The sequence below is a fragment of the Engystomops pustulosus genome, chromosome 11, assembly GCF_040894005.1.
Source record: "Engystomops pustulosus chromosome 11, aEngPut4.maternal, whole genome shotgun sequence".
Taxonomy (NCBI): Eukaryota; Metazoa; Chordata; class Amphibia; order Anura; family Leptodactylidae; genus Engystomops; species Engystomops pustulosus.
The window spans coordinates 71,447,020-71,469,650 of NC_092421.1; the positions used below are offsets into that span (position 1 = coordinate 71,447,020).

The following is a 22,631-nucleotide window of genomic DNA, read 5'->3' on the forward strand; positions in this document are numbered from 1 at the left end:
CCAGCGGCGGATCCTTCTACCCTTAGATACCACGGGGCAATGGCAACATCTTTCATTTTCAGGTCCCTGCTCCTGTGCTATGCAAGATCAGAGCACCCCATAGTCTAGTCCTCTACTAGAATTAAAGGGGTTGTCTCACGAACCGAGTTGGGCCCTATCCAGACGATGGGGCCTAACTTGCTGATCAATGGGGGGGTGGGGTCTCTGTGATGAGACCCCCACAGATCATGAGATCCAGGAGTCCAATGGGGGGCCGCACATGAGGAAGCAAGGCGCCCGGCAGTCATGTGCAGCCGTCTGCTCCATTAATCTCTGGGAGCCACGAGGGGTCCAACTGGGACCCCATTGGACACCTCTTTCTGGGGGATCTGTGTACGGGATCCTGTGAATAGGTCCTAACTTGGTTTGTGGGACAACCCCCTTTAATATCTTTCTTATATTATTTTGTCCTCTTGAAAAAATTTTTTTCATATTATAATAACCTGTACACTAAATACAACTTAATTATGACAGAAAACATCCAAAAAAACAGAAGTCCTATTTTTACATCCCCTTGCTGCAGAATAAAAGTACCGTAATGTATTCCGAAACGTTTTCCATTAAAAAGGAAATTAATCTAAAATGAGAAAAATGCAGACGAACCTGAAAAAAACCAAGCCCTTTTGATAAAACTTGGTGGCACAAAAAATTTAGCTTTTTGTAAAATGAAAAAATGTCAAACGTTGCAAAATGAAGGGAAAAAAAACTCAAAATAACTAAGGCTCGCGCACATTGTGGAAAATCTGCATAGTAAAACAGTGGCATAAAAATGAATGTGATTAGGAAAGAGTAATGTAGACAATAAAATTTAAAAAATTTGATTTTTTTGAATACGTGGATTTTCCGCTTTGACAATCCTCAATGTGTGCAGAGCCTAAACCTTTTGGATCTTTATAATCAGACGGAAGAAGAGTAGAATGTGGTTAATGCTGTACACAAGAGAAAAGGTGATCAATAAGATACAAGTAACACAAAAAGGCACCAAAGGAAAAATCAAATGTATCCCACAAGAAACAAGTCCTCAAACTGATGCACTGACTTAAAGGAAATCTATCATTTGATTTTATGCATTGTGCACCAAACATACCTTGAGAATGTTACACTGATGCAGAAACATATCTTGTTTAATCCCTGAACTGAGTGGCTTTGCTGAAAAAGCAATTAAAAAATTCAGGCTTTGGAGAAAGCTGGGTGCATACTGGCTGCTGTGTTTTATGGAGCTTCCTGAACTGTCTAGACAGGACTAATCGACCTGAGCTGGATGACTCATACACAGCAGCTGGGGGATGATGCAGTGATTGATTATTTCTGCCTGTCAGGGACAACACGCTGATGACATCATCCTCTGGTGCAGTGCATACTTAATGTGAGAGGAAAAGTGCTGAGCCCCAGGACAGGAGCAGCAGAGCCTCATTATCATAATTTTATAGTTTATTTTTTTCACCAAAACTCAGCTCAGGGATTAAACAAGATATGTTTCTGTGTGAGTGTGGCCACAGCATTCTCACGGTAGGTTTGGTTCATAATGCAGCAAATCAATTGGTAGGTTTCCTTTAAGAATTTTTTTTTTTTAACAGAACTTGAAAAGTTTTGTTAGAAACTTATAGGGTTAATGTGGCATTTTCCCCTGATATTCCTGATTATCCGGGGGTTTGGTGCTGGATGATGGGAGTAGAGGAATGTAGTGATCTCCTATGGGTGGGAGGCACATGTCTCGTACCTCTAGCGCGTGCAGCTTGTGTTTGGCTGAGTCGATGTACTGGGCGATAGCGGCGTAGATGAACTTGTACTGCGCCTCGGTCTGCACCATCCCGGAGCGCTGGGACCGCACCATCTGGACGGTTTTCTGTACGTCGATGTCACAGTCCAGACCTGCAATCATAGACACCAGATTGTGCTTTACACTGCAGCTCTGCTCGCTCACATTGGTCACTGTGAAGCACAAGCTGGGCGGAGCTGCGGGCGGAGAGATTTCTTACCTTTTGTCTGGATGGTGTCCACCAACATGTCAATCACTATGAGGGTCCCAGTGCGGCCAATCCCGGCGCTGTGAACACAACGCGGAGACAGTTTAGAGGGTGGATCCGCTAACTCCCCACCCGTCCACATGTATTTCTCCAGTCACATCCAGAGCTGCGTTCACAACCCTTCAGCAGTCAGAGTCTCCCTAACAGTGTTGCATCAGAGTTCAAGTCTTGTATAATTTTGATGCAGCTCTGGATGTGACTAGAGGAAAAGAAGGTTGTGGCATTACCTGCAATGTATGATGATGGGTCCTGCTCCGGGAATGTTGTCCTGAATACGATTGACCTCCCCTAGAAAGCTCAGGACACCGCCGGGGTCGGAGGGCACGCCATGGTCCGGCCAGGTCAGGTACTGGTAGTGATAGATTTCCCGGGTCTTGTCAGGCTGAAACCACAGACATGTCACATAGGGGCTAATACATCCTCTGTGGTGCTGATCACTATCCCCTCTGACTCCCCCATACACATGCACACTTGGTTCATCCCACATACAAATGTGCAAGAGGGGTAAAGTCTGTTCCCTAAATTATCTGCATTGCTTATACCTAATATTAAGTTAAATGTTTCCCCTTTAAAAATGGTCTTGGACAGATATCTGCAGTTTTGTGTATACAGCTCCAGGGCAGACCTATGTGTCGCTATAGTTACAGACTACAAAGAGACTGTGTGTAGTCAGATCCTACAAGCTTCCATGTTTATTGTGGCATAACACAGAGGTGCAGGATGAGACTGTAGTCTGTTACAATGGAGACACTTAAAAAAAAAAATATGGAGAATGTTTTTAAAAATACCAGGTTTGGTTTTTAAATTCAGACCTTCTGAAGATTACATAGTAGGAAAGCTGAGTGTCTGGATCCCGGATACTCACATGGTCTTTAATGGAGACCTGCAGAGTCCGGATCTTGTACTCCATAGCCTCGTGTTCCGAAAGAATTTCAACCCAAAAGCGTCCAAATTCTGTTCCGGGAGACCTCATATCAGGCCAATAGGGGACACATTTTGTCTAGGGGGAAATAAAATGGTCAGAGACAGGAAGGAAAAAAAGTATTGTTAGTAGCAGCAGGACTGTGAAATATGGATTTATATTGCTAGGGGGTATAAGCTCACACTGCTGTGCCAGTGTTGGGTATTGACTCTGGATGTGCAAGATATGTAATCAGACCTATTCATATATTGTTAGTAGCAGCAGAACTGTGAAATATCATATTTTATTCTCCATAGAAGGATTGTAGCTTCTCCAAGTGCACTAATGCTCTCTGCTGCCAGTGTTCGGTATTGTGCCTGGAGAGATGTGTAATCAGACCTTTGTGTATGCTGTTAGTAGCAGCAGGACTGTGATATATGAATTCATATTTCAGGATTGTAGCTTCTCCAAGTGCACTGGGGATGTGTCCTGTCACTGCTGTGCTGTGTGCTCTCTGCAGCCAGTGTTAGGTATTGTACCTGAAGAGATGTGTAATCAGATCTTTGTGTATGTTGTTAATAGCAGTAGGATTGTAGCTACTTTAAGTGGATTAGTAGTGTGTCCTCACACTGCTGTGCCCCCAGGTCTCTGCATTAACCTGCCCCGCAGCCCCTCCTCTTTGCTCAGAGTAAAATCTGTATCAGAAACCCTTTATTGCATATCTTTACACATACGCTGAATGGGTGGAGCCCTTGCTGTAGCCCCTCTCCTCTCCTTTTACGTCTATGTACCTCAGTATCGTCCGTCCATCTTTGTGACCCAACATGAGACATCATAGTAGAGCAGCACTTACCCGGCCCTTCTCTATTTCTTTTGTGGTCATCACTATGACCCGACTGTTCTCCTGCCAAACCATCTGCCAGAAGTCTGAAGTGGTGGCCGCTAGACATCCCTGACAAGCGATGAAACGTTTCGAAGGTTCGTCTTCGCCAATCAGTTGGTTCTGAGAGAACAAGCAACATCATACAATCTGGAATTGGCCAAAAATGTTTTACTTTCCAAATTATTTTTTTTTATCTTTTTTGTTGAATGAAAGTGCGAAAAGATGAAGAGAACATTCATCTATCAACAAGTAGGAATGGTCCAGGGTGTAGGAGAAGCCTGTGACACCACTAGGCACTGATCAGGTCCAAAGGACCAGGGGCGTAACTTTAGGGGGTGCATAGGTTGCGGTCGCACCAGGGCCCAAGAGGTTTAGGGGGCCCTTATGGTGTCACTTTCCCATATGAGAAGACTATTACTATAAACCATACATTATAGTCGGGGGCCTGGCACAGACTTTGCACTAGGGCCCATCAGCTTCTACTTCCGCCACTGTTAAGGACCCTTGTGGTAGGAAACCTGGAAACCTTTGTCCGATCTACCAGAAGTTCTTCTCATGTTCTGCAAAACCTATGAAGTCCTCAAGGTGCTTTTTTTATGCCCCCTTCTGCCCAAGGTCCTTACCGTCACGTAGTTGGCATTGATATAATCTGATCCTATCTTATCCGGGTCTCCGCCCTGTAGGATTACTCTTGTGTGGTCAACTGAAAGAGAAGAGGAAAAAAACTAAGAGCTGAGAGAACATTTAGGAAGGGGTAAGAGGTAATTGGTGGGACAAGTCCTTTGACACCCGAGATGAATGTAGATGTGAGTTTCCCTGGTATTCAATGAGGGCCACAGACTGGTCAATAGTGGAAGTGTTTGACCTACATCTGGACCAATAACATTAGACAAGAGTTGGTGGCCAGGTCCAAAAAAACGTACATGGAAGGATATTTTTGTATCGATTTTTGCTTTTGTTTTCCGGCCTTTGACCCTCCTTTCTGTCGTACAATAACTTGGATTCTTGTTTCTGAAGAGCCTGTAGAGGAGAGACACAAGTCCATGAAGAAGCCACCAGCCAACTCTAAGCTACTGATGGTCTACGTAACACTCAACAAACATGCCCAAAACCTGATAAATATTTTAGATTTTTTTTTTGTCTATAGTATTCAGCGGTTTGACCTTTATCGTCTGCAGGACCTACCGAACTTGATGGACCTCAACCAGATGTAGGTGATGATCTCAATGTCTACTACATGCGCCCGAGCTTCACCCCATGATAAAGCATTACACCCAGCGCTCTAACTCCGGTCACATATAGAAGACCCCAACCCACCAGGGGTCTCCTGACTCTCCCTCAACATATTTTGCTCCAAGATGAAGTCTTAAGACAACGTTTTGGTAGAGAAGGTCTTACATCAAACTCCTCCCAGAATCCCGCCTTCGATGACTCCTCTTTTTCTGACTTTTTGTCTAGTTCCTTCATGCGGCTCTCAATGTCGGCTGCGTTGACCCTGGTGGAGTGGTACGGCTGGAGGAGAGAGGAAGAGGTAGATGAAGAAGGCGGAGGAGACCAAGGACTATCATGTCTGGCCAAATGATAGAGAGTTCAACCAAATCATGAAACTATTTTAAGACGTTAAACAACTGATATAAGAGGATAAAGTGGAGCTCATCTACAAGTTATGTTATAGGGACCCCACACTTACCCCTGAGGGCCCTGATCCAAGTCTGTAGTAAAATAATACAACACTTCTTGTGTTTTACAATATGAAGAAAAGGGAAATAGCTGAGGAATGACGCAGGAGATCTCCATAGACCTAATGAAGAGGCTCTCACCTTCTGTAAGTACACACGAGTGCCGGATACTTCTTCTATATGAGTCTTCTTATAAGCTTCAATAAGATCCGTGAGAGAATCATATTTTACATCTCCCAGTGTATACTTCTCACCCTATATACAAATCACATGTGAAATCAAGAGGCAGTATTATAGTAGTTATATTCTTGTACATAGGGGGCAGTATTATAGTAGTTATATTCTTGTACATAGGGGGCAGTATTATAGTAGTTATATTCTTGTACATAGGGGGCAGTATTATAGTAGTTATATTCTTGTACATAGGGGGCAGTATAACAGTAGTTATAGTCTTGTACATAGGGGGCAGTATTATAGTAGTTATATCCCTGTACATAGGGGGCAGTATTATAGTAATTATATTCTTGTACATGGGGGCAGTATTATAGTAGTTATATTCCTGTACGTAGGGGGCAGTATTATAGTAGTTATATTCCTGTACGTAGGGGGCAGTATTATAGTAGTTATATTCCTGTACGTAGGGGGCAGTATTATAGTAGTTATATTCCTGTACGTAGGGGGCAGTATTATAGTAGTTATATTCCTGTACGTAGGGGGCAGTATTATAGTAGTTATATTCTTGTACGTAGGGGGCAGTATTATAGTAGTTATATTCTTGTACATAGGGGGCAGTATTATAGTAGTTATATTCCTGTACATAGGGGGCAGTATTATAGTAGTTATATTCTTGTACATAGGGGGCAGTATTATAGTAGTTATATTCTTGTACATAGGGGGCAGTATTATAGTAGTTATATTCCTGTACATAGGGGGCAGTATTATAGTAGTTATATTCCTGTACATAGGGGGCAGTATTATAGTAGTTATATTCTTGTACATAGGGGGCAGTATTATAGTAGTTATATTCTTGTACATAGGGGGCAGTATTATAGTAGTTATATTCTTGTACATAGGGGGCAGTATTATAGTAGTTATATTCCTGTACATAGGGGGCAGTATTATAGTAGTTATATTCCTGTACATAGGGGGCAGTATTATAGTAGTTATATTCTTGTACATGGGGGCAGTATTATAGTAGTTATATTCCTGTACATAGGGGGCAGTATTATAGTAGTTATATTCCTGTAAATAGGGGGCAGTATTATAGTAGTTATATTCTTGTACATAGGGGGCAGTATTATAGTAGTTATATTCCTGTACATAGGGGGCAGTATTATAGTAGTTATATTCTTGTACATAGGGGGCAGTATTATAGTAGTTATATTCCTGTACATAGGGGGCAGTATTATAGTAGTTATATTCTTGTACATAGGGGGCAGTATTATAGTAGTTATATTCTTGTACATAGGGGGCAGTATTATAGTAGTTATATTCCTGTACATAGGGGGCAGTATTATAGTAGTTATATTCCTGTACATAGGGGGCAGTATTATAGCAGTTATATTCCTGTACATAGGGGGCAGTATTATAGCAGTTATATTCCTGTACATAGGGGGCAGTATTATAGTAGTTATATTCTTGTACATAGGGGGCAGTATTACAGTAGTTATATTCCTGTACATAGGGGGCAGTATTATAGTAGTTATATTCTTGTACATAGGGGGCAGTATTATAGTAGTTATATTCTTGTACATAGGGGGCAGTATTATAGTAGTTATATTCTTGTACATAGGGGGCAGTATTATAGTAGTTATATTCCTGTACATAGGGGGCAGTATTATAGTAGTTATATTCTTGTACATAGGGGGCAGTATTATAGTAGTTATATTCTTGTACATAGGGGGCAGTATTATAGTAGTTATATTCTTGTACATAGGGGGCAGTATTATAGTAGTTATATTCCTGTACATAGGGGGTAGTATTATAGTAGTTGTATTCTTGTACATAGGGGGCAGTATTATAGTAGTTATATTCTTGTACATAGGGGGCAGTATTATAGTAGTTATATTCTTGTACATAGGGGGCAGTATTATAGTAGTTATATTCTTGTACATAGGGGGCAGTATTATAGTAGTTATATTCTTGTACATAGGGGGCAGTATTATAGTAGTTATATTCCTGTACATAGGGGGCAGTATTATAGTAGTTATATTCTTGCACATAGGGGGCAGTATTATAGTAGTTATATTCTTGTACATAGGGGGCAGTATTATAGTAGTTATATTCCTGTACATAGGGAGCAGTATTATAGTAGTTATATTCTTGTACATAGGGGGCAGTATTATAGTAGTTATATTCTTGTACATAGGGGGCAGTATTATAGTAGTTATATTCTTGTACATAGGGGGCAGTATTATAGTTATATTCTACATGTCCTTATCATGTTACCTCGTTATAGATCTTGATGTGGGTGACCCGGAGCTTGTCGTCTTTTACATCAGGTGTCACGACAGAGATGACAAAATCTCCAGGTTTACTCCGGCTCTCCCTGACGAGGAAGGTCCAGGGTTCGCCCTTCTGCTGCAGTAACTTCTCTGCCTCTGCCCCAGATAGATAGCCATGATACCAGCTGTGGGAATAGTGAATATCTGTATGAATTTCTCCTTCTACATAGAATTCACCCCATTGCGTCCTTAGGACATCGCCCTGTAGGAGACCCCATCCTCACCCCAGCTAAATCATCATTAGAACAAGATAAGATTTATGAAGCCTTCCTTTGTAATTGTATCTCCAGCTCATCTAGGATTTCTCACAGCCAGCTCGCTATTCCTGGCACTGTCCACTGGGTGGCGCTATCCTGAAGCGTATATGGAAATTAATGGAAACTGACACATGCAGTTACTATATCCTGATAAGCAAAACAGAGTAAAAAATATCTGCAGCAGATAACAAGTCCAAAAATAACTGCGATCTTCAGATAAACAAAAGTGAGGCGCTAATACAGAGATCACACCCGACATGAGAACAGCAGAGACAAGCCTGAGAATAACCACTAACAAGAAACACCGTGCCAATGAAATTTGTGCGGCTTTACATGTAACTAGAGTACATGACGTTCAATGTATTAACCGCACGAATATAATATCAAAATTATATCACAGAATATAATTGATATTGCAGGATTGTAGTTGCCGGGGACGTGTCCTCACACTGCTGTGCTCTGAGCATTGGGTTGCTTCACCAGTTCTTAGTATAAGCTTTAGTAGTTAACCATACTCCATCTACAGCACTTACTCAGAGCATGGCAGGGCACATAAGTCAGGGGCATAGCCAGGAGTATGGTTAACTACTAAAGTTATACTAAGAACTGGTGAAGCAGCCCAATGCTCAGAGCACAGCAGTGTGAGGACACGTTTCCAGCAACTACAATCCTGGAATATCAATCCATATTTCACAGTCCTGCTGCTTATAACAAAGTACACAATGCTATGATTACACATCTCTCCAAATACAACGCTTTACACTGGCTGCAGAGAGCACAGAGCACAGCAGTGTGACGACACACCACTCTTTCACCTGGGAAAGCTACAATCCTGGAATATCAATCCGTATTTCACAGTTCTGCTGCTTCTAAAAACATACAGAAAGGTCTAATTACACATCTCTCCAGGGTCAATACATGACAATGGTTGCAGAGAGCACAGAGCACAGCAGTGTGACGACGCACCACCGTTTCACCTGGGAAAGCTACAATCCTGGAATATCAATCCATATTTCACAATCCTGCTGCTTATAACAAAGTACACAATGCTATGATTACACATCTCTCCAAGTACAACACCTAACACGGACTGCAGAGAGCACAGAGCACAGCAGTGTGATGACGCACCACTGTTTCACTTGGGAAAGCTACAATCCTGGTATATGAATCCATATTTCACAGTTCTGCTGCTTCTTACAACATACAGATAGGTCTGACTACACATCTCTCCAGGGTCAATACATGGCACTGGTTGCAGAGAGCACAGAGCACAGCAGTGTGAGAACACACCACTGTCCTACAATCCTGGAATATAACTCCATATTTCACAGTCTTGTGCTACTAACAGCATTGGTAGGATTGGTTGTGATTGAAGATCATCCCCACTGACAGCTTTGGATGTGACTGGAGCATAATATTTATGCAGCTCTAGATCAGGACGTGGTAAATTAAGGGAAGTATTTGCAGAGTTGCTGAAGATTCCCTGGCTTTATGTGAAGTTGTTTGCACGTTGTGGGATGCAGGAGGTCATATCCCCTGCTCTCCAATTATCTGAGCGCCTGCGCCTGGCCCTGGCGTTACGCGCCACGGTTTGCATTTTGCACAAGAGGATCGTGTGGTTGAATTGTCAGAAGTCACATGATGGAAACTTCAGTGACAAATTATTTCAAAACAGGGCAGAGAATTTTCCAACCGCAAGAAGGAAGCTGAGAGGGACACGGCGGTGAGGGTGGAGAGAGAAGAAGAAGGGGAAACTGAGAACAAAGACTGGAGACTACGGGGGCCCGGCATGTACTACTACAGGGGCGGATTAAGACATGGGCCCTGGGCTATATAATATCTAAGTATTTAATGGCATGTTCTTCCTTCACATGATATCATACTCAAGCTATTTGGGAAAAGAGGGGTGTCTCTTCTTTCCACTTTTAGTTCACCTTTTTGAGGACCTTTGGAGGACCTTCAAAGGTCCTGAAAGGACCCTTTTACACATGTTTTTTAAAAGCTTGAGCATTCCATGCTAGGAGATCCTTCTCTTTTTTATCTGTACAGGCAGTCCCCGGGTTACATACAAGATAGGGTCTGGAGGTTTGTTCTTAAGTTGAATTTGTATGTAAGTCGAAACTGTATATTTTATAATGGAAGTTCTAGAAAAAAAATTTTCTTTTGCCCCAGTGACAATTGGAGATTCAAAATTTTTGGTGTAATTGGACCAAGAATTATCAATAAAGCTTCATTACAGACACATTACAGCTGATCATTGTAGTCTGGGACTATAGTAAAGCATCCAGAGAGCTTCACCAGAGGTCACAGTGGGCAGAGGGGTCTATCTGTAACTATGGGTTGTCTGTAAGTCGGGTGTCCTTAAGTAGGGGACCGCCTGTACATGATTTGGCGATTGGTTCATGTGGTCATGGGCCCCCTAGAAGCCTTTAGCCCCGAGTGGCCGCCCCAACCCTACTATATTATAATCCGGTGCCAGATACATAGAGGAATAGATAGAGTTAATTGACATTGCAAGAAGGATAGAAACGACTGTCAGGCACTTAGGGCTATACCTACCCTTGGCCTGGTCGTTACACCTTATATATATGCTGGCTATGAGTGACCCTCAGCTTGTGATGGTTGAGGGTTATTTGCTCAATCCGAACCATAAAACCAGTCACATGTACAAGTCAGGTGTTATACCTTATCAAGGATCCCTAACTAAGGAACCACATTCCTAAGATCCCTCAGTGGGCACCCTATGGTGATTATTCCACACCGATGACCCATGTCATGGAGACACTCCACCTGTGGGACCCACAACACTTATATTGATAGTAACCCCTGTGAACTGGCTATAAATAAGCAACCATAAAATAAACTACTACTAAATAGGTGTAACCGATCCATCAACAGCAACTTGTTGGTGGTCTCCATTCAGCTTCAAAAACTCTTTTCATTGTGCATAATTATTGTAGCAGATCAACAGCAGCTTGCTGATGGTTTTCATCTCGAATTCACATTTTTCGATTTCCATTTTCTGTACACGTACACTGGGGGGGCAGATCCCTCAGTATCAGCTTGTTGGTGGTTTCCAAATAGCCATCACATTTTGTTTGCACTGTACATGTATGGTTAGTTTGGCAGATCAGTCAAAAGCAGCTTGCTGATGGTTTCCATGTCGAATTTGTGATTTTTCTACACAGCATGCAGGAAAAATGTCCTGGTACAAGTCTGAATGGTGAAACATTTGACATGGGCAGTACAGCTTCCTCTATTCTACACTTTACCCCGTTTCGTCTTCTCATCATTTATGGCGGTCGCCATTTGATGTTGATTTATATTCCCGACACATACCCCGTGAGGGATTCTGGGAAAGTTGGTAGTAACAGGAACCTTTTTCTTAGAAACAGATATGACCTAAACTTCTACTTCCTAGTACTTGCTTGTGATATAATTTCACCCACCGCTGTCCAGTTCTGACCCTCGCAGCAGATACCGCAGCAGATTTTACTAAAACGAGCCAAATACTGTCTAAATTTACAAAAACACCACATCCTTAATTCATAAGACGAGGTGTGACGTGCGGCCAGACCTCATCCTGTGCCCAAAATAGCATCAGCTCTCAGACTGTGAGCGAGCGAGGTGCCAATATACTACGGGGATTCGGAACCATAAAGGGGAACCCACCCCAGGCCCGATCACGGACACACACACAGGATAGTGAGACAAGTTGAGGCCTTCATCACCCTTCCACTGTCTGCTGAGGGGTGTATCTAAGCTGTCCTGGGTTACAGTGGGGAAAAAAAGTATTTAGTCAGCCACCAATTGTGCAGGTTCTCCCACTTAAAAAGGTGAGAGCCAGAATTCTTGAACATTAATAGGTGACCAAATACTTATTTTCCACCCCAATGTGCAAATAACGATGTGATTTTGTGGATTTGTGTTCTTTACATTTTGGGGCTTATTTACTAAGGGTTGCGGATCGCACTTTCCTCAGACTGTTTGCCGTTTTCAGGGATTTGCGCAGCTTTGACAGGTATTTAACATGGGTCTGCGCTGGGATTGTGTCGCACGCGATCGGATTGTGGTGTAGCTGCGCTGCTTTCATGCAACAGAAATCGGGGGCGAGCCGTGGGATTATCCGACTGATTCGGAATGGATTGAGTTCAACCTCCAGGAGGGTCCCTTGGCTGCCGTATTGAGAGCGTGGGTCCCATCGCCATCCACCGGCCAGACCTGGTCCGTGGGAACACCCCGGCCGCCTTTCCAACCGCTAGTGTTGCCGGATCCCAGGTGTCCTCTGTGGCAGGAGATATTTCCCGATGGATGAATCACCCCCTTGGTCCCCAGCAATAGACCCCGTCCGGCAGCATCCTACCAGTGGGGTGATGTTCCGGCCCCAGAAGAACTAGAGGATGAAGAGGGGACTATGGCGCGGCCACAAGCTCCCATCTACCTGTCCCTCGACCTGTTCATGATGGCGGGCCTTGCAAATCAACCAGCTGATATTGCAGACACTCCAGAGGCCAATGTTCCTGCTCCTTGATCTCAAAAGATCAGTGACGACGTGGAGGAACGTGCAGTTCCTGAGATCACCACCGGATGTCCCCAGGCGGGTGCTGTCCTACCAAGGGATCCAGAACAGGCTTCTTCAGTACCAAGCTCAGACAGTCAGTAATTCCCTGATGGGCTGTAGCCAGAGACTATCCTGGGACTATCTATTTCTAAAAAGCCAGAGACATTGCTGGACTTCTCCCCAGTTGTGCTCTGAAAGCACCCCTCTCTGCTGACTGCAGGGCAAATTCCTCTTCAAAGGACTGTGTCCCTCATACTACAAGGAGATCCTTTGCTTTTACACCTTTTTCCTCTTCTTGAAGGACTGTGCCCAGAGAATGGACTCTGATGTATTTGAGCTCTCGAGAGACTTAAAGTCATTATCATTTTTCAGGGGAAAAGGATAGCCTTATTATTGCTGTTTTCAATTTTATGCCTTCTTTTACAGGAGACAGACATTTAATATTGATTGTAATGCATTTTATGCCTTACCTTTCAGGTCAAAAGGACTTACGTTTAATTTCATGAGGACTATCATGCATCTCATGCCTTTTTTCCAGGGAAAAGGAGATTTCTATATTCGATACTCAAAGTAGCCAACCTACTGTAACGTTATGTAACGTTTCTAAGTAATGTACCCTTTGTGCTACCTGCTGCCAATGTGAAGTTTACACAAGTACAGTAACAATTACTATATGTTAGTTTTGCATTAACCCTTTCATAGGCTTTGCAGCCAGGTGGAAAAGACTGTGTCGGACCGTCTATATCCGTGTTTATGTCAAATCCTCACCACAGGCTCAAGCCTAAAATCAGAGCTCTGTACTTGTGTTGCCTCTGTAAACCGCAGGTCTTTAAGGGCCTGGGGGTGTCTAAGTAGTGACCCCTAGACGTTGCACACTAGGGTAAGACTGTCAGACGTCAGGTATACCATGTGTACTGTATGTACTATATATGTTTATGATTATGCCACCTAGGTGACGTGTCTTCGGACAAATTTCAGGCCTTGGTGCAAGAAGTGGATTACAGGACATGACACCACACCTTTCCTAAGAAAACAATTGGTTTAAGGGTGTTAGCCACAAAGTGCATGGTCCTCATTTATGTACTTAGTCCGATACCAAGCCCGGTGCCTGTAACCAGGACCGTGGGCGGTTTGTCTTTTACCCTAAAGTGCACTTTATTTTTGCACCCCTAAACGTAGTGACCATCTGGAGGCTGTGTAATGCTAGCCAGCTCCAGCCTATATTCCCAAACCAGTCCATAACGAGCCATGGGCGGCACATTCAATTACCACGGGGGTATGCAACACCCCTGCCAATGCATGGACAAGGTGGTCGTTGCGAATAGCGCCCTCTCCATGTCAGGAGCTGTTAGGGAAACTGATCACCTCTCTAGTAGGTCTCTAGGTATTGGGGAACTTAGTGATTGCAGCTGTAGGTACTGCCTAGCAAGGCAAGTATTAACATTGTGAGATGTTACTGTCCAATTATGTTCTTGTAAACCAAGCTGGAAGGTGATTGGAGAAGTGCTCCACCTGACCAGGGGAGTATATTGACCCCTGCTGGGCGGAAACACATGGCATAGAGTCTGCAGACAAAGCCAGACTTTAGGGTCTGTGTGCCACAGCCATTGTCCTAATTCCAGGAACTACAGGTGCCTCAGGCCATCACCTTGCACCTAGGGCAAGTCCGGAGACATAAACCCAGAGCTGAGATCCATCACCAGGACTCAGTTCCATCTGCACCAGCCCAGCCTGAAGCTACTACCAGGTTTAGTGCAATCTTCCTGTGGACCAGCTCTCCATGACTCTTCCAGCTAGAGAATCTGCTGCTATCGTTTGGCTATTGCCTGTTGTTAAATAAAGTACTGTAAGTTGATTTGCACAACGTTGCCTCCATCTGATCCCTGGATACGGCTGGCTGCAACCAAGGGCTTCCCCATCCATCACCCAGGGATTCATCCTACAGATACCTCAGGGGTTGCCCCAGTAAGAAGCAATCAGCCTCCTGCATCAGCATATTTCTTGCACACACCACCTGCTGGAGACCTGCCAGGCTGTAGATCAGCCCTCCGCTCCCCATACCAAGCACTGTGCCTAGGCCACAATAGCCAGCCACTCAGGTATTCAGGGCCCCTGCTGCCTCCAGGCCCCAAGAAAAGGCTGGAGTATGTTGCACATGTGCCACCTTGAAATATAAGATGTTACAAGCTTTCGGGAGATCTTAGGTCCCTTCATCAGGCAGGTATAACAGTCTTTCTGAAGTGACACAGATCTTATACACCGTGGACAGAGAAGAAATGAAAAGAAATGTAAACAAAAGGACAATAGCAAAAACAAAGTCACTTATTAGATGACATGTACAGAACATGTACCACCTCACACAGTACACGCACCGCCTCACACAGTACACGCACCACCTCACACAGTACACGCACCGCCTCACACAGTACACGCACCGCCTCACACAGTACACACACCACCTCACACAGTACACGCACCGCCTCACACAGAACACGTATCCCCTCACACAGTACACATACCACCTCACACAGTACACATACCGCCTCACACAGTACACGCACCGCCTCACACAGTACACGCACCGCCTCACACAGTACACGCACCGCCTCACACAGTACACGCACCGCCTCACACAGTACACGCACCGCCTCACACAGTACACGTATCCCCTCACACAGTACACGCACCGCCTCACACAGTACACGGACCGCCTCACACAGTACACATACCGCCTCACACAGTACACGCACCGCCTCACACAGAACACGTATCCCCTCACACAGTACACATACCACCTCACACAGTACACGTACCGCCTCACACAGTACACATACCGCCTCACACAGTACACATACCGCCTCACACAGTACACGCACCGCCTCACACAGTACACGCACCTACTCACACAGTACACGCACCGCCTCACACAGTACACGCACCGCCTCACACAGTACACGCACCGCCTCACACAGTACACGCACCGCCTCACACAGTACACGCACCGCCTCACACAGTACACGTATCCCCTCACACAGTACACGCACCGCCTCACACAGTACACGGACCGCCTCACACAGTACACATACCGCCTCACACAGTACACGCACCGCCTCACACAGAACACGTATCCCCTCACACAGTACACATACCACCTCACACAGTACACGTACCACCTCACACAGTACACATACCGCCTCACACAGTACACATACCGCCTCACACAGTACACGCACCGCCTCACACAGTACACGCACCACCTCACACAGTACACGCACCGCCTCACACAGTACACGCACCGCCTCACACAGTACACGCACCGCCTCACACAGTACACGCACCGCCTCACACAGTACACGCACCGCCTCACACAGTACACGCACCGCCTCACACAGTACACGCACCGCCTCACACAGTACACATACCACCTCACACAGTACACGCACCACCTCACACAGTACACGCACCGCCTCACACAGTACACGCACCGCCTCACACAGTACACGCACCGCCTCACACAGTACACGCACCGCCTCACACAGTACACATACCACCTCACACAGTACACGCACCACCTCACACTGTACACGCACCGCCTCACACAGTACACGCACCGCCTCACACAGTACACATACCACCTCACACAGTACACGCACCACCTCACACAGTACACGCACCACCTCACACTGTACACGCACCGCCTCACACAGTACACGTACCGCCTCACACAGTACACGCACCGCCTCACACAGTACACATACCACCTCACACAGTACACGCACCACCTCACACTGTACACGCACCGCCTCACACAGTACACGCACCGCCTCACACAGTACACATACCACCTCACACAGTACACGCACCACCTCACACAGTACACGCACCACCTCACACTGTACACGCACCGCCTCACACAGTACACGCACCGCCTCACACAGTACACGCACCGCCTCACACAGTACACGCACCGCCTCACACTGTACACGCACCGCCTCACACTGTACACGCACCGCCTCACACTGTACACGCACCGCCTCACACAGTACACGCACCACCTCACACAGTTCACATACCACCTCACACAGTACACGCACCGCCTCACACAGTACACGCATCGCCTCACACAGTACACGCACCGCCTCACACAGTACACGCACCGCCTCACACAGTACACGCACCGCCTCACACAGTACACGCACCGCCTCACACAGTACACGCACCGCCTCACACAGTACACGCACCGCCTCACACAGAACACGTATCCCCTCACACATTACACGCACCACCTCACACAGTACACGTACCACCTCACACAGTACACGTACCACCTCACACAGTACACGTACCACCTCACACAGAACACGTATCCCCTCACACAGTACACATACCACCTCACACAGTACACGTACCACCTCACACAGTACACGCACCGCCTCACACAGTACACGCACTTCCTCACACAGTACACATACCACCTCACACAGTACACGCACCGCCTCACACAGTACACATACCGCCTCACACAGTACACGCACCGCCTCACACAGTACACGCACCGCCTCACACAGAACACGTATCCCCTCACACAGTACACGCACCGCCTCACACAGTACACATACCACCTCACACAGTACACGCACCGCCTCACACAGTACACGCACCGCCTCACACAGTACACGCACCGCCTCACACAGTACACGCACCGCCTCACACAGTACACGCATCGCCTCACACAGTACACGCACCGCCTCACACAGTACACGCACCGCCTCACACAGTACACGCACCGCCTCACACAGTACACGCACCACCTCACACAGTACACGCACCGCCTCACACAGTACACGCGCCGCCTCACACAGAACACGTATCCCCTCACACATTACACGCACCACCTCACACAGTACACGTACCACCTCACACACTACACACACCGCCTCATACAGAACACGTATCCCCTCACACATTACACGCACCGCCTCACACAGTACACGTACCACCTCACACACTACACACACCGCCTCATACAGAACACGTATCCCCTCACACATTACACGCACCGCCTCACACAGTACACGTACTTCCTCACACAGTACACGCACCGCCTCACACATTACACGCACCGCCTCACACAGAACACGTATCCCCTCACACAGAACACGTATCCCCTCACACATTACACGCACCACCTCACACAGTACACGTACCACCTCACACACTACACACACCGCCTCATACAGAACACGTATCCCCTCACACATTACACGCACCGCCTCACACAGTACACGTACCACCTCACACACTACACACACCGCCTCATACAGAACACGTATCCCCTCACACATTACACGCACCGCCTCACACAGTACACGTACTTCCTCACACAGTACACGCACCGCCTCACACATTACACGCACCGCCTCACACAGAACACGTATCCCCTCACACAGAACACGTATCCCCTCACACATTACACGCACCGCCTCACACAGTACACATACCACCTCACACAGTACACATACCGCCTCACACAGTACACATACCACCTCACACAGTACACGCACCGCCTCACACAGTACACGCACCGCCTCACACAGTACACGCACCGCCTCACACAGAACACGTATCCCCTCACACAGTGCACGCACCGCCTCACACAGTACAAGCACCGCCTCACACAGTACACGCACCGCCTCACACAGTACACGCACCGCCTCACACAGAACACGTATCCCCTCACACAGTACACGCACCTCCTCACACAGTACACGCACCGCCTCACACAGTACACGTACCACCTATACATTATGCGTTGACCCTGAGGGTTATATTTTACAATCTGACATCTACACATGGGTCTTAGTTGTCAGCGGACCATGTGTGTCTGGCTGTACCAGCCTCCTGCACGGCACATCAATGTGTCTTAGAGGAAAGTTGGGTGACACCCACATTCTAGGAGCTGAAAGGAGTGGTGACAGGATGACATTAGGCTCACCGCTCGCTGGTGGGGTCGGAGCAGTTCAGGGGGTATTTCAGCGGGATGATAGTTCCATCTGTGTCCTGCAGGTAGTCTTGCTGTCCCATATAATACTCCACCAGTTCTGTCAACGTTGCAAACTGTTCTCCCCCATACAGGTCGTAGCAGTCCCCCGTATTCTGTATCCGGATATGGGTGACTGTGTCCTCCAACCTAAAGGGGGCAGAAGAAGAAAAACCCATTGTATCACCTCCATGTCACCAGAGTATTTCCTGAAATACTCTGTGCTGCTCTGACATAAAGGAATACAAGAAGCTGAAGTCATTGCACACACGTGACTGTTGTGACAACGCCAGGCTGCGAGTAAAAACATCTAAAAATGTGCATTTTAGTCAAGCAGGAAATCTGTGACATATATTGATTGTGAAAAAAAATAAGTTGCACTTCCTCATTGTGCACAGAAAGCACCGCAGCCATCTCCATGGGAAAAGCAGAAAGAACAGCAAAAGCGGAAAAAGGAGAAAGACAAAGCGGCAATGCAGATCTATGCAGAGGGAGGATTTACTGTAAATCCCATCTCAGGGGCTTATAATAGCCCCATAGTGTAATAGCAAGGGGCGGCTGATGCCTACACTTTTTCTCCTAACTAGCCCGAAAATAACTGATAACAGAGAGCAATAGACTAAGTTCATAAATGGGGGTCATCCAGCCCCTGTCTCCATGTGCAAACACCTATCCACACGCAGCTGCTGTAGTAGGGGAGTCAGTGACCCCATATTCTAGCTACGGTTAAAACTCAAAAATAGCTTCCACAAAATGGGCCAGAACTTAAATAGGCTTAATAGGGAGTGGGACTCAAAAGCAATGGGCCTATATGGCTGAATTCACATGTGGTGTTTAGAGCATACACTTCAAAACGAATTGCGACAGCTGAGATTAGCATCATTAAACAGCTGTAAACATTAGCGATTACAAAGCATTGCGTTTTACATATGTGTTAGCGCCACGTTAACAATGCGTTTTGTAAACGCAAATGTTAACAGCAATGTGATTAGGCAAATCTCTTCTCCTCGCCTGTTAGGGCCGTTCCACACTTGCAAGTGTGATGCGATGAACTCGCATCACACTCGCAATGCATGCTGCCCGGATCGCTTGGGCCGAACATTGCAAACCCGGGAGTGAACTGACATGCTCTGATTTCAGTCCCGGTTTGCAGAATTCGGGCCGTGCTATCCAGGCAGCATGCATTGCAAGTGTGGAACGACCCTTATTTTGTGCAATTTAAATGCCAACAGCTGGATGACAGCGCTGAATTCCTAATTATCTAGGGAACAAGTTACCCACACCTCATTTTCTCTTGGTAATATTGGACACCTAAATTTGGCTTCTTTTCTAGTGGCCACATAGGAACCACGCAAGATGTCTGATGCCCCAGATGTTCTTGCCTTGGTGGTATCTAGAGACATTTTATAGTACAATGGCAAAGGGGCCCTTAGGGTGCCACCAGGGCTGAACTATGAGGTGCACCACATGGCCCCCAGCACTTTACTCTTAGGGGGCCCCATTAGAAGTAATCTGTCCCTGGTGGCGATGAGCTGTGGTGGTGCCACTACGCTGCCTTCCTCCAAGCTGTGACAATGACTCACTGTCAGTGTGAGCGTGCCTGCCCAGCCGTACTCAATAGCATTCTGCATGCAGCGTGTTTCCCCGGAGCTGTGCTGCATGCAGAGTGACACCTACCCCCCCCCCCTTTAGTACTTAATGCTGGTTCGCTGAAGTGCTTGCCACCATTGCCACAAAGAGCCATCAGGACTCAAAAATAAGGACTTTAGAGGCGTAGCACAAGCATGATAGTGTGTTAGTTTACGGGGGATCAGGGGATGCCAAATCCCACATTTTGTATTGGTCCCTGGTGGACTGACCTGACAGATAATGAAAAGTCTTCCGGCTTCTTCCTGCTTGGACGTACGAGAAAACTTCCATAGACTCCTCTGGCTTTCAGGCGGGTCTCGGCCTCCAGCCCGGTGATGTCCCTGTGAAACCACCTGCAAATGTTACACAGAGAATAAGATCGGATTATTCCAAAATTCATAGTGGGACAAGGATAAAAAAAGAGATTGTGAAATCCACATGTAAGTACAAAAAAAGAAAAAAAATTGTGAAAGAAAACAGTGGTCCTTTTTGAACTCCTAAAGAACTATAATACCATCAAAGTGCACCCCAGCAGCATTAAACATATTTTACATCTTGAAGTCCAAGCACTTTACATTTTTTTATAAGTTTATCATTTTTCCATGAATTTTGCTGTTTGGGGCTAGTTTTTTGTTGGATGAGTAACATTTCCAACCATTTTTTCAATGCAACATTTTTTGGGCACATATAATTTATTGATTAGCTTTTAGGGTTTGACCAACTTGGAGGCAAATGGGAGTAAATATGTGCGCCCAAGCATCACGCTCTGAGGCTCAGAGTGGTGACACGGGTCACAGGTACATAAGGTCGGACATGTTTCCTTCTCTGTGTATTCCTCTTAGGACATCTTTCGGAGTACTCATTTTAATTCCCTGGGTGACATCATGCCTTCTTCTCCATTCCAAGTAAAAATTTGTGAGGGCGACTACTTGGAAGTGACTGTGTCTATTGTCACTAAGCGGCTCTGTTGTTACTGTATGTCCGTCATATGATGTCCCTTATAGTATTGATAGCCCCCTAGGCGTATAGCTGTTGGGCTAATGACTGCTCAAAGGTGGCTAGCAGTCAGGATACAATAAGGGTGTGTGGCCCCTTTAATCGGAGGTTGCTCTTCCCTCTCTCATCTTCATACATGAGAAGGACATGCGCTGGGGGCGTGGCTAGTAACGTGGGCGGTACAAGAGGTGGGCGCATGCTCGTATACTCAGAACAGCAGACTCACCCTCTTTTTCATCGGTTTTCCCTCCCTCCCTTTTTTATACAGTTTTTTCATATATTTTTGTCAGAGCGGGCATTTTTTCAGGGGTAACATTGCCCTACACGCCCTGACATAAGGATAGGCATACAGGGTGTTGTCTGCTGTTATGTAAAGTGGAATGGTTAAAAGTGTCTATATATTCAAGAAATGGTTAAATTATTCATAGTTTCAATAAAGCTGTGCCCGACCCCGAGTCAACCCACAATTGAGAATGGTTAAGCAATGGTTTTCTGTGTGGTTATTTAGATTTGGACTATGCAGTTATTAACCCCTTTCCGCACCCTGACGTAGAATCACGTCATGGCGATCACCCGAGCTCAGAAGCTGAGCCCGGGCGATCGCCTTGGGATCCCGGCGGTACGCGGTAGCCGGGATCCCGCAGTAACTGCCGGGATCGCGACGATCGCAATCCCGACTGTTTAACCCTATAGACGCCGCGGTCATAGTGGTGCAGTGGTGAAACTGCGAATGGCTCATTAAATCAGTTCGGGTTAAATCAGTTCGGGTTGGTGCATGGCACAGAGGTGCCGATCTTTACCATGGCAACCCTGAGTTCCGATAAGGACCCCAGGGCTGCCTATAGTAGCTGCCTGCTAGGATCGTGCACTGTGCACGATCTAACAGTGCAGCTGTCAGCCTATGCAGAATGCCTATACATTAGTATTGCAGTATATTACAATGAACAAGTGATCAAATGAACACTTGTTCATGTCCCACCCTGGGACAAAATAAAACAGTAAAAAAAAAGTTTAAAACAAAAGTGCAACTTAAGTCCCATCCCATGCAGTAGAAAAAGTGAAAATCACCAAAAAAACCACAACATATAGGGTATCACAACGTCCGTAACAACCCG

The 22,631-nt window shown here is 46.1% G+C and overlaps 1 protein-coding gene across 4 annotated transcripts in view; it reads right to left on the minus strand.

Annotated features, from left to right (window-relative positions):
* The window catches only part of PTPN6 (protein tyrosine phosphatase non-receptor type 6), a 42,782-nt gene that overhangs the window by 973 nt on the left and 19,178 nt on the right, over positions 1 to 22,631 (minus strand). For all 4 annotated transcript variants that reach the window (XM_072129885.1, XM_072129884.1, XM_072129886.1 and 1 more), the window contains 12 exons: positions 20,751 to 20,873; positions 18,847 to 19,041; positions 7,978 to 8,158; positions 5,671 to 5,784; positions 5,249 to 5,362; positions 4,774 to 4,870; positions 4,474 to 4,553; positions 3,821 to 3,970; positions 2,932 to 3,066; positions 2,294 to 2,448; positions 2,019 to 2,086; positions 1,760 to 1,911 (listed from right to left, as the gene is read on the minus strand). In XM_072129885.1, coding sequence (XP_071985986.1) covers positions 1,760 to 1,911; positions 2,019 to 2,086; positions 2,294 to 2,448; positions 2,932 to 3,066; positions 3,821 to 3,970; positions 4,474 to 4,553; positions 4,774 to 4,870; positions 5,249 to 5,362; positions 5,671 to 5,784; positions 7,978 to 8,158; positions 18,847 to 19,041; positions 20,751 to 20,873 — 1,564 coding nt within the window. The remainder of the gene's footprint in view (positions 1 to 1,759; positions 1,912 to 2,018; positions 2,087 to 2,293; positions 2,449 to 2,931; positions 3,067 to 3,820; positions 3,971 to 4,473; positions 4,554 to 4,773; positions 4,871 to 5,248; positions 5,363 to 5,670; positions 5,785 to 7,977; positions 8,159 to 18,846; positions 19,042 to 20,750; positions 20,874 to 22,631) is intronic.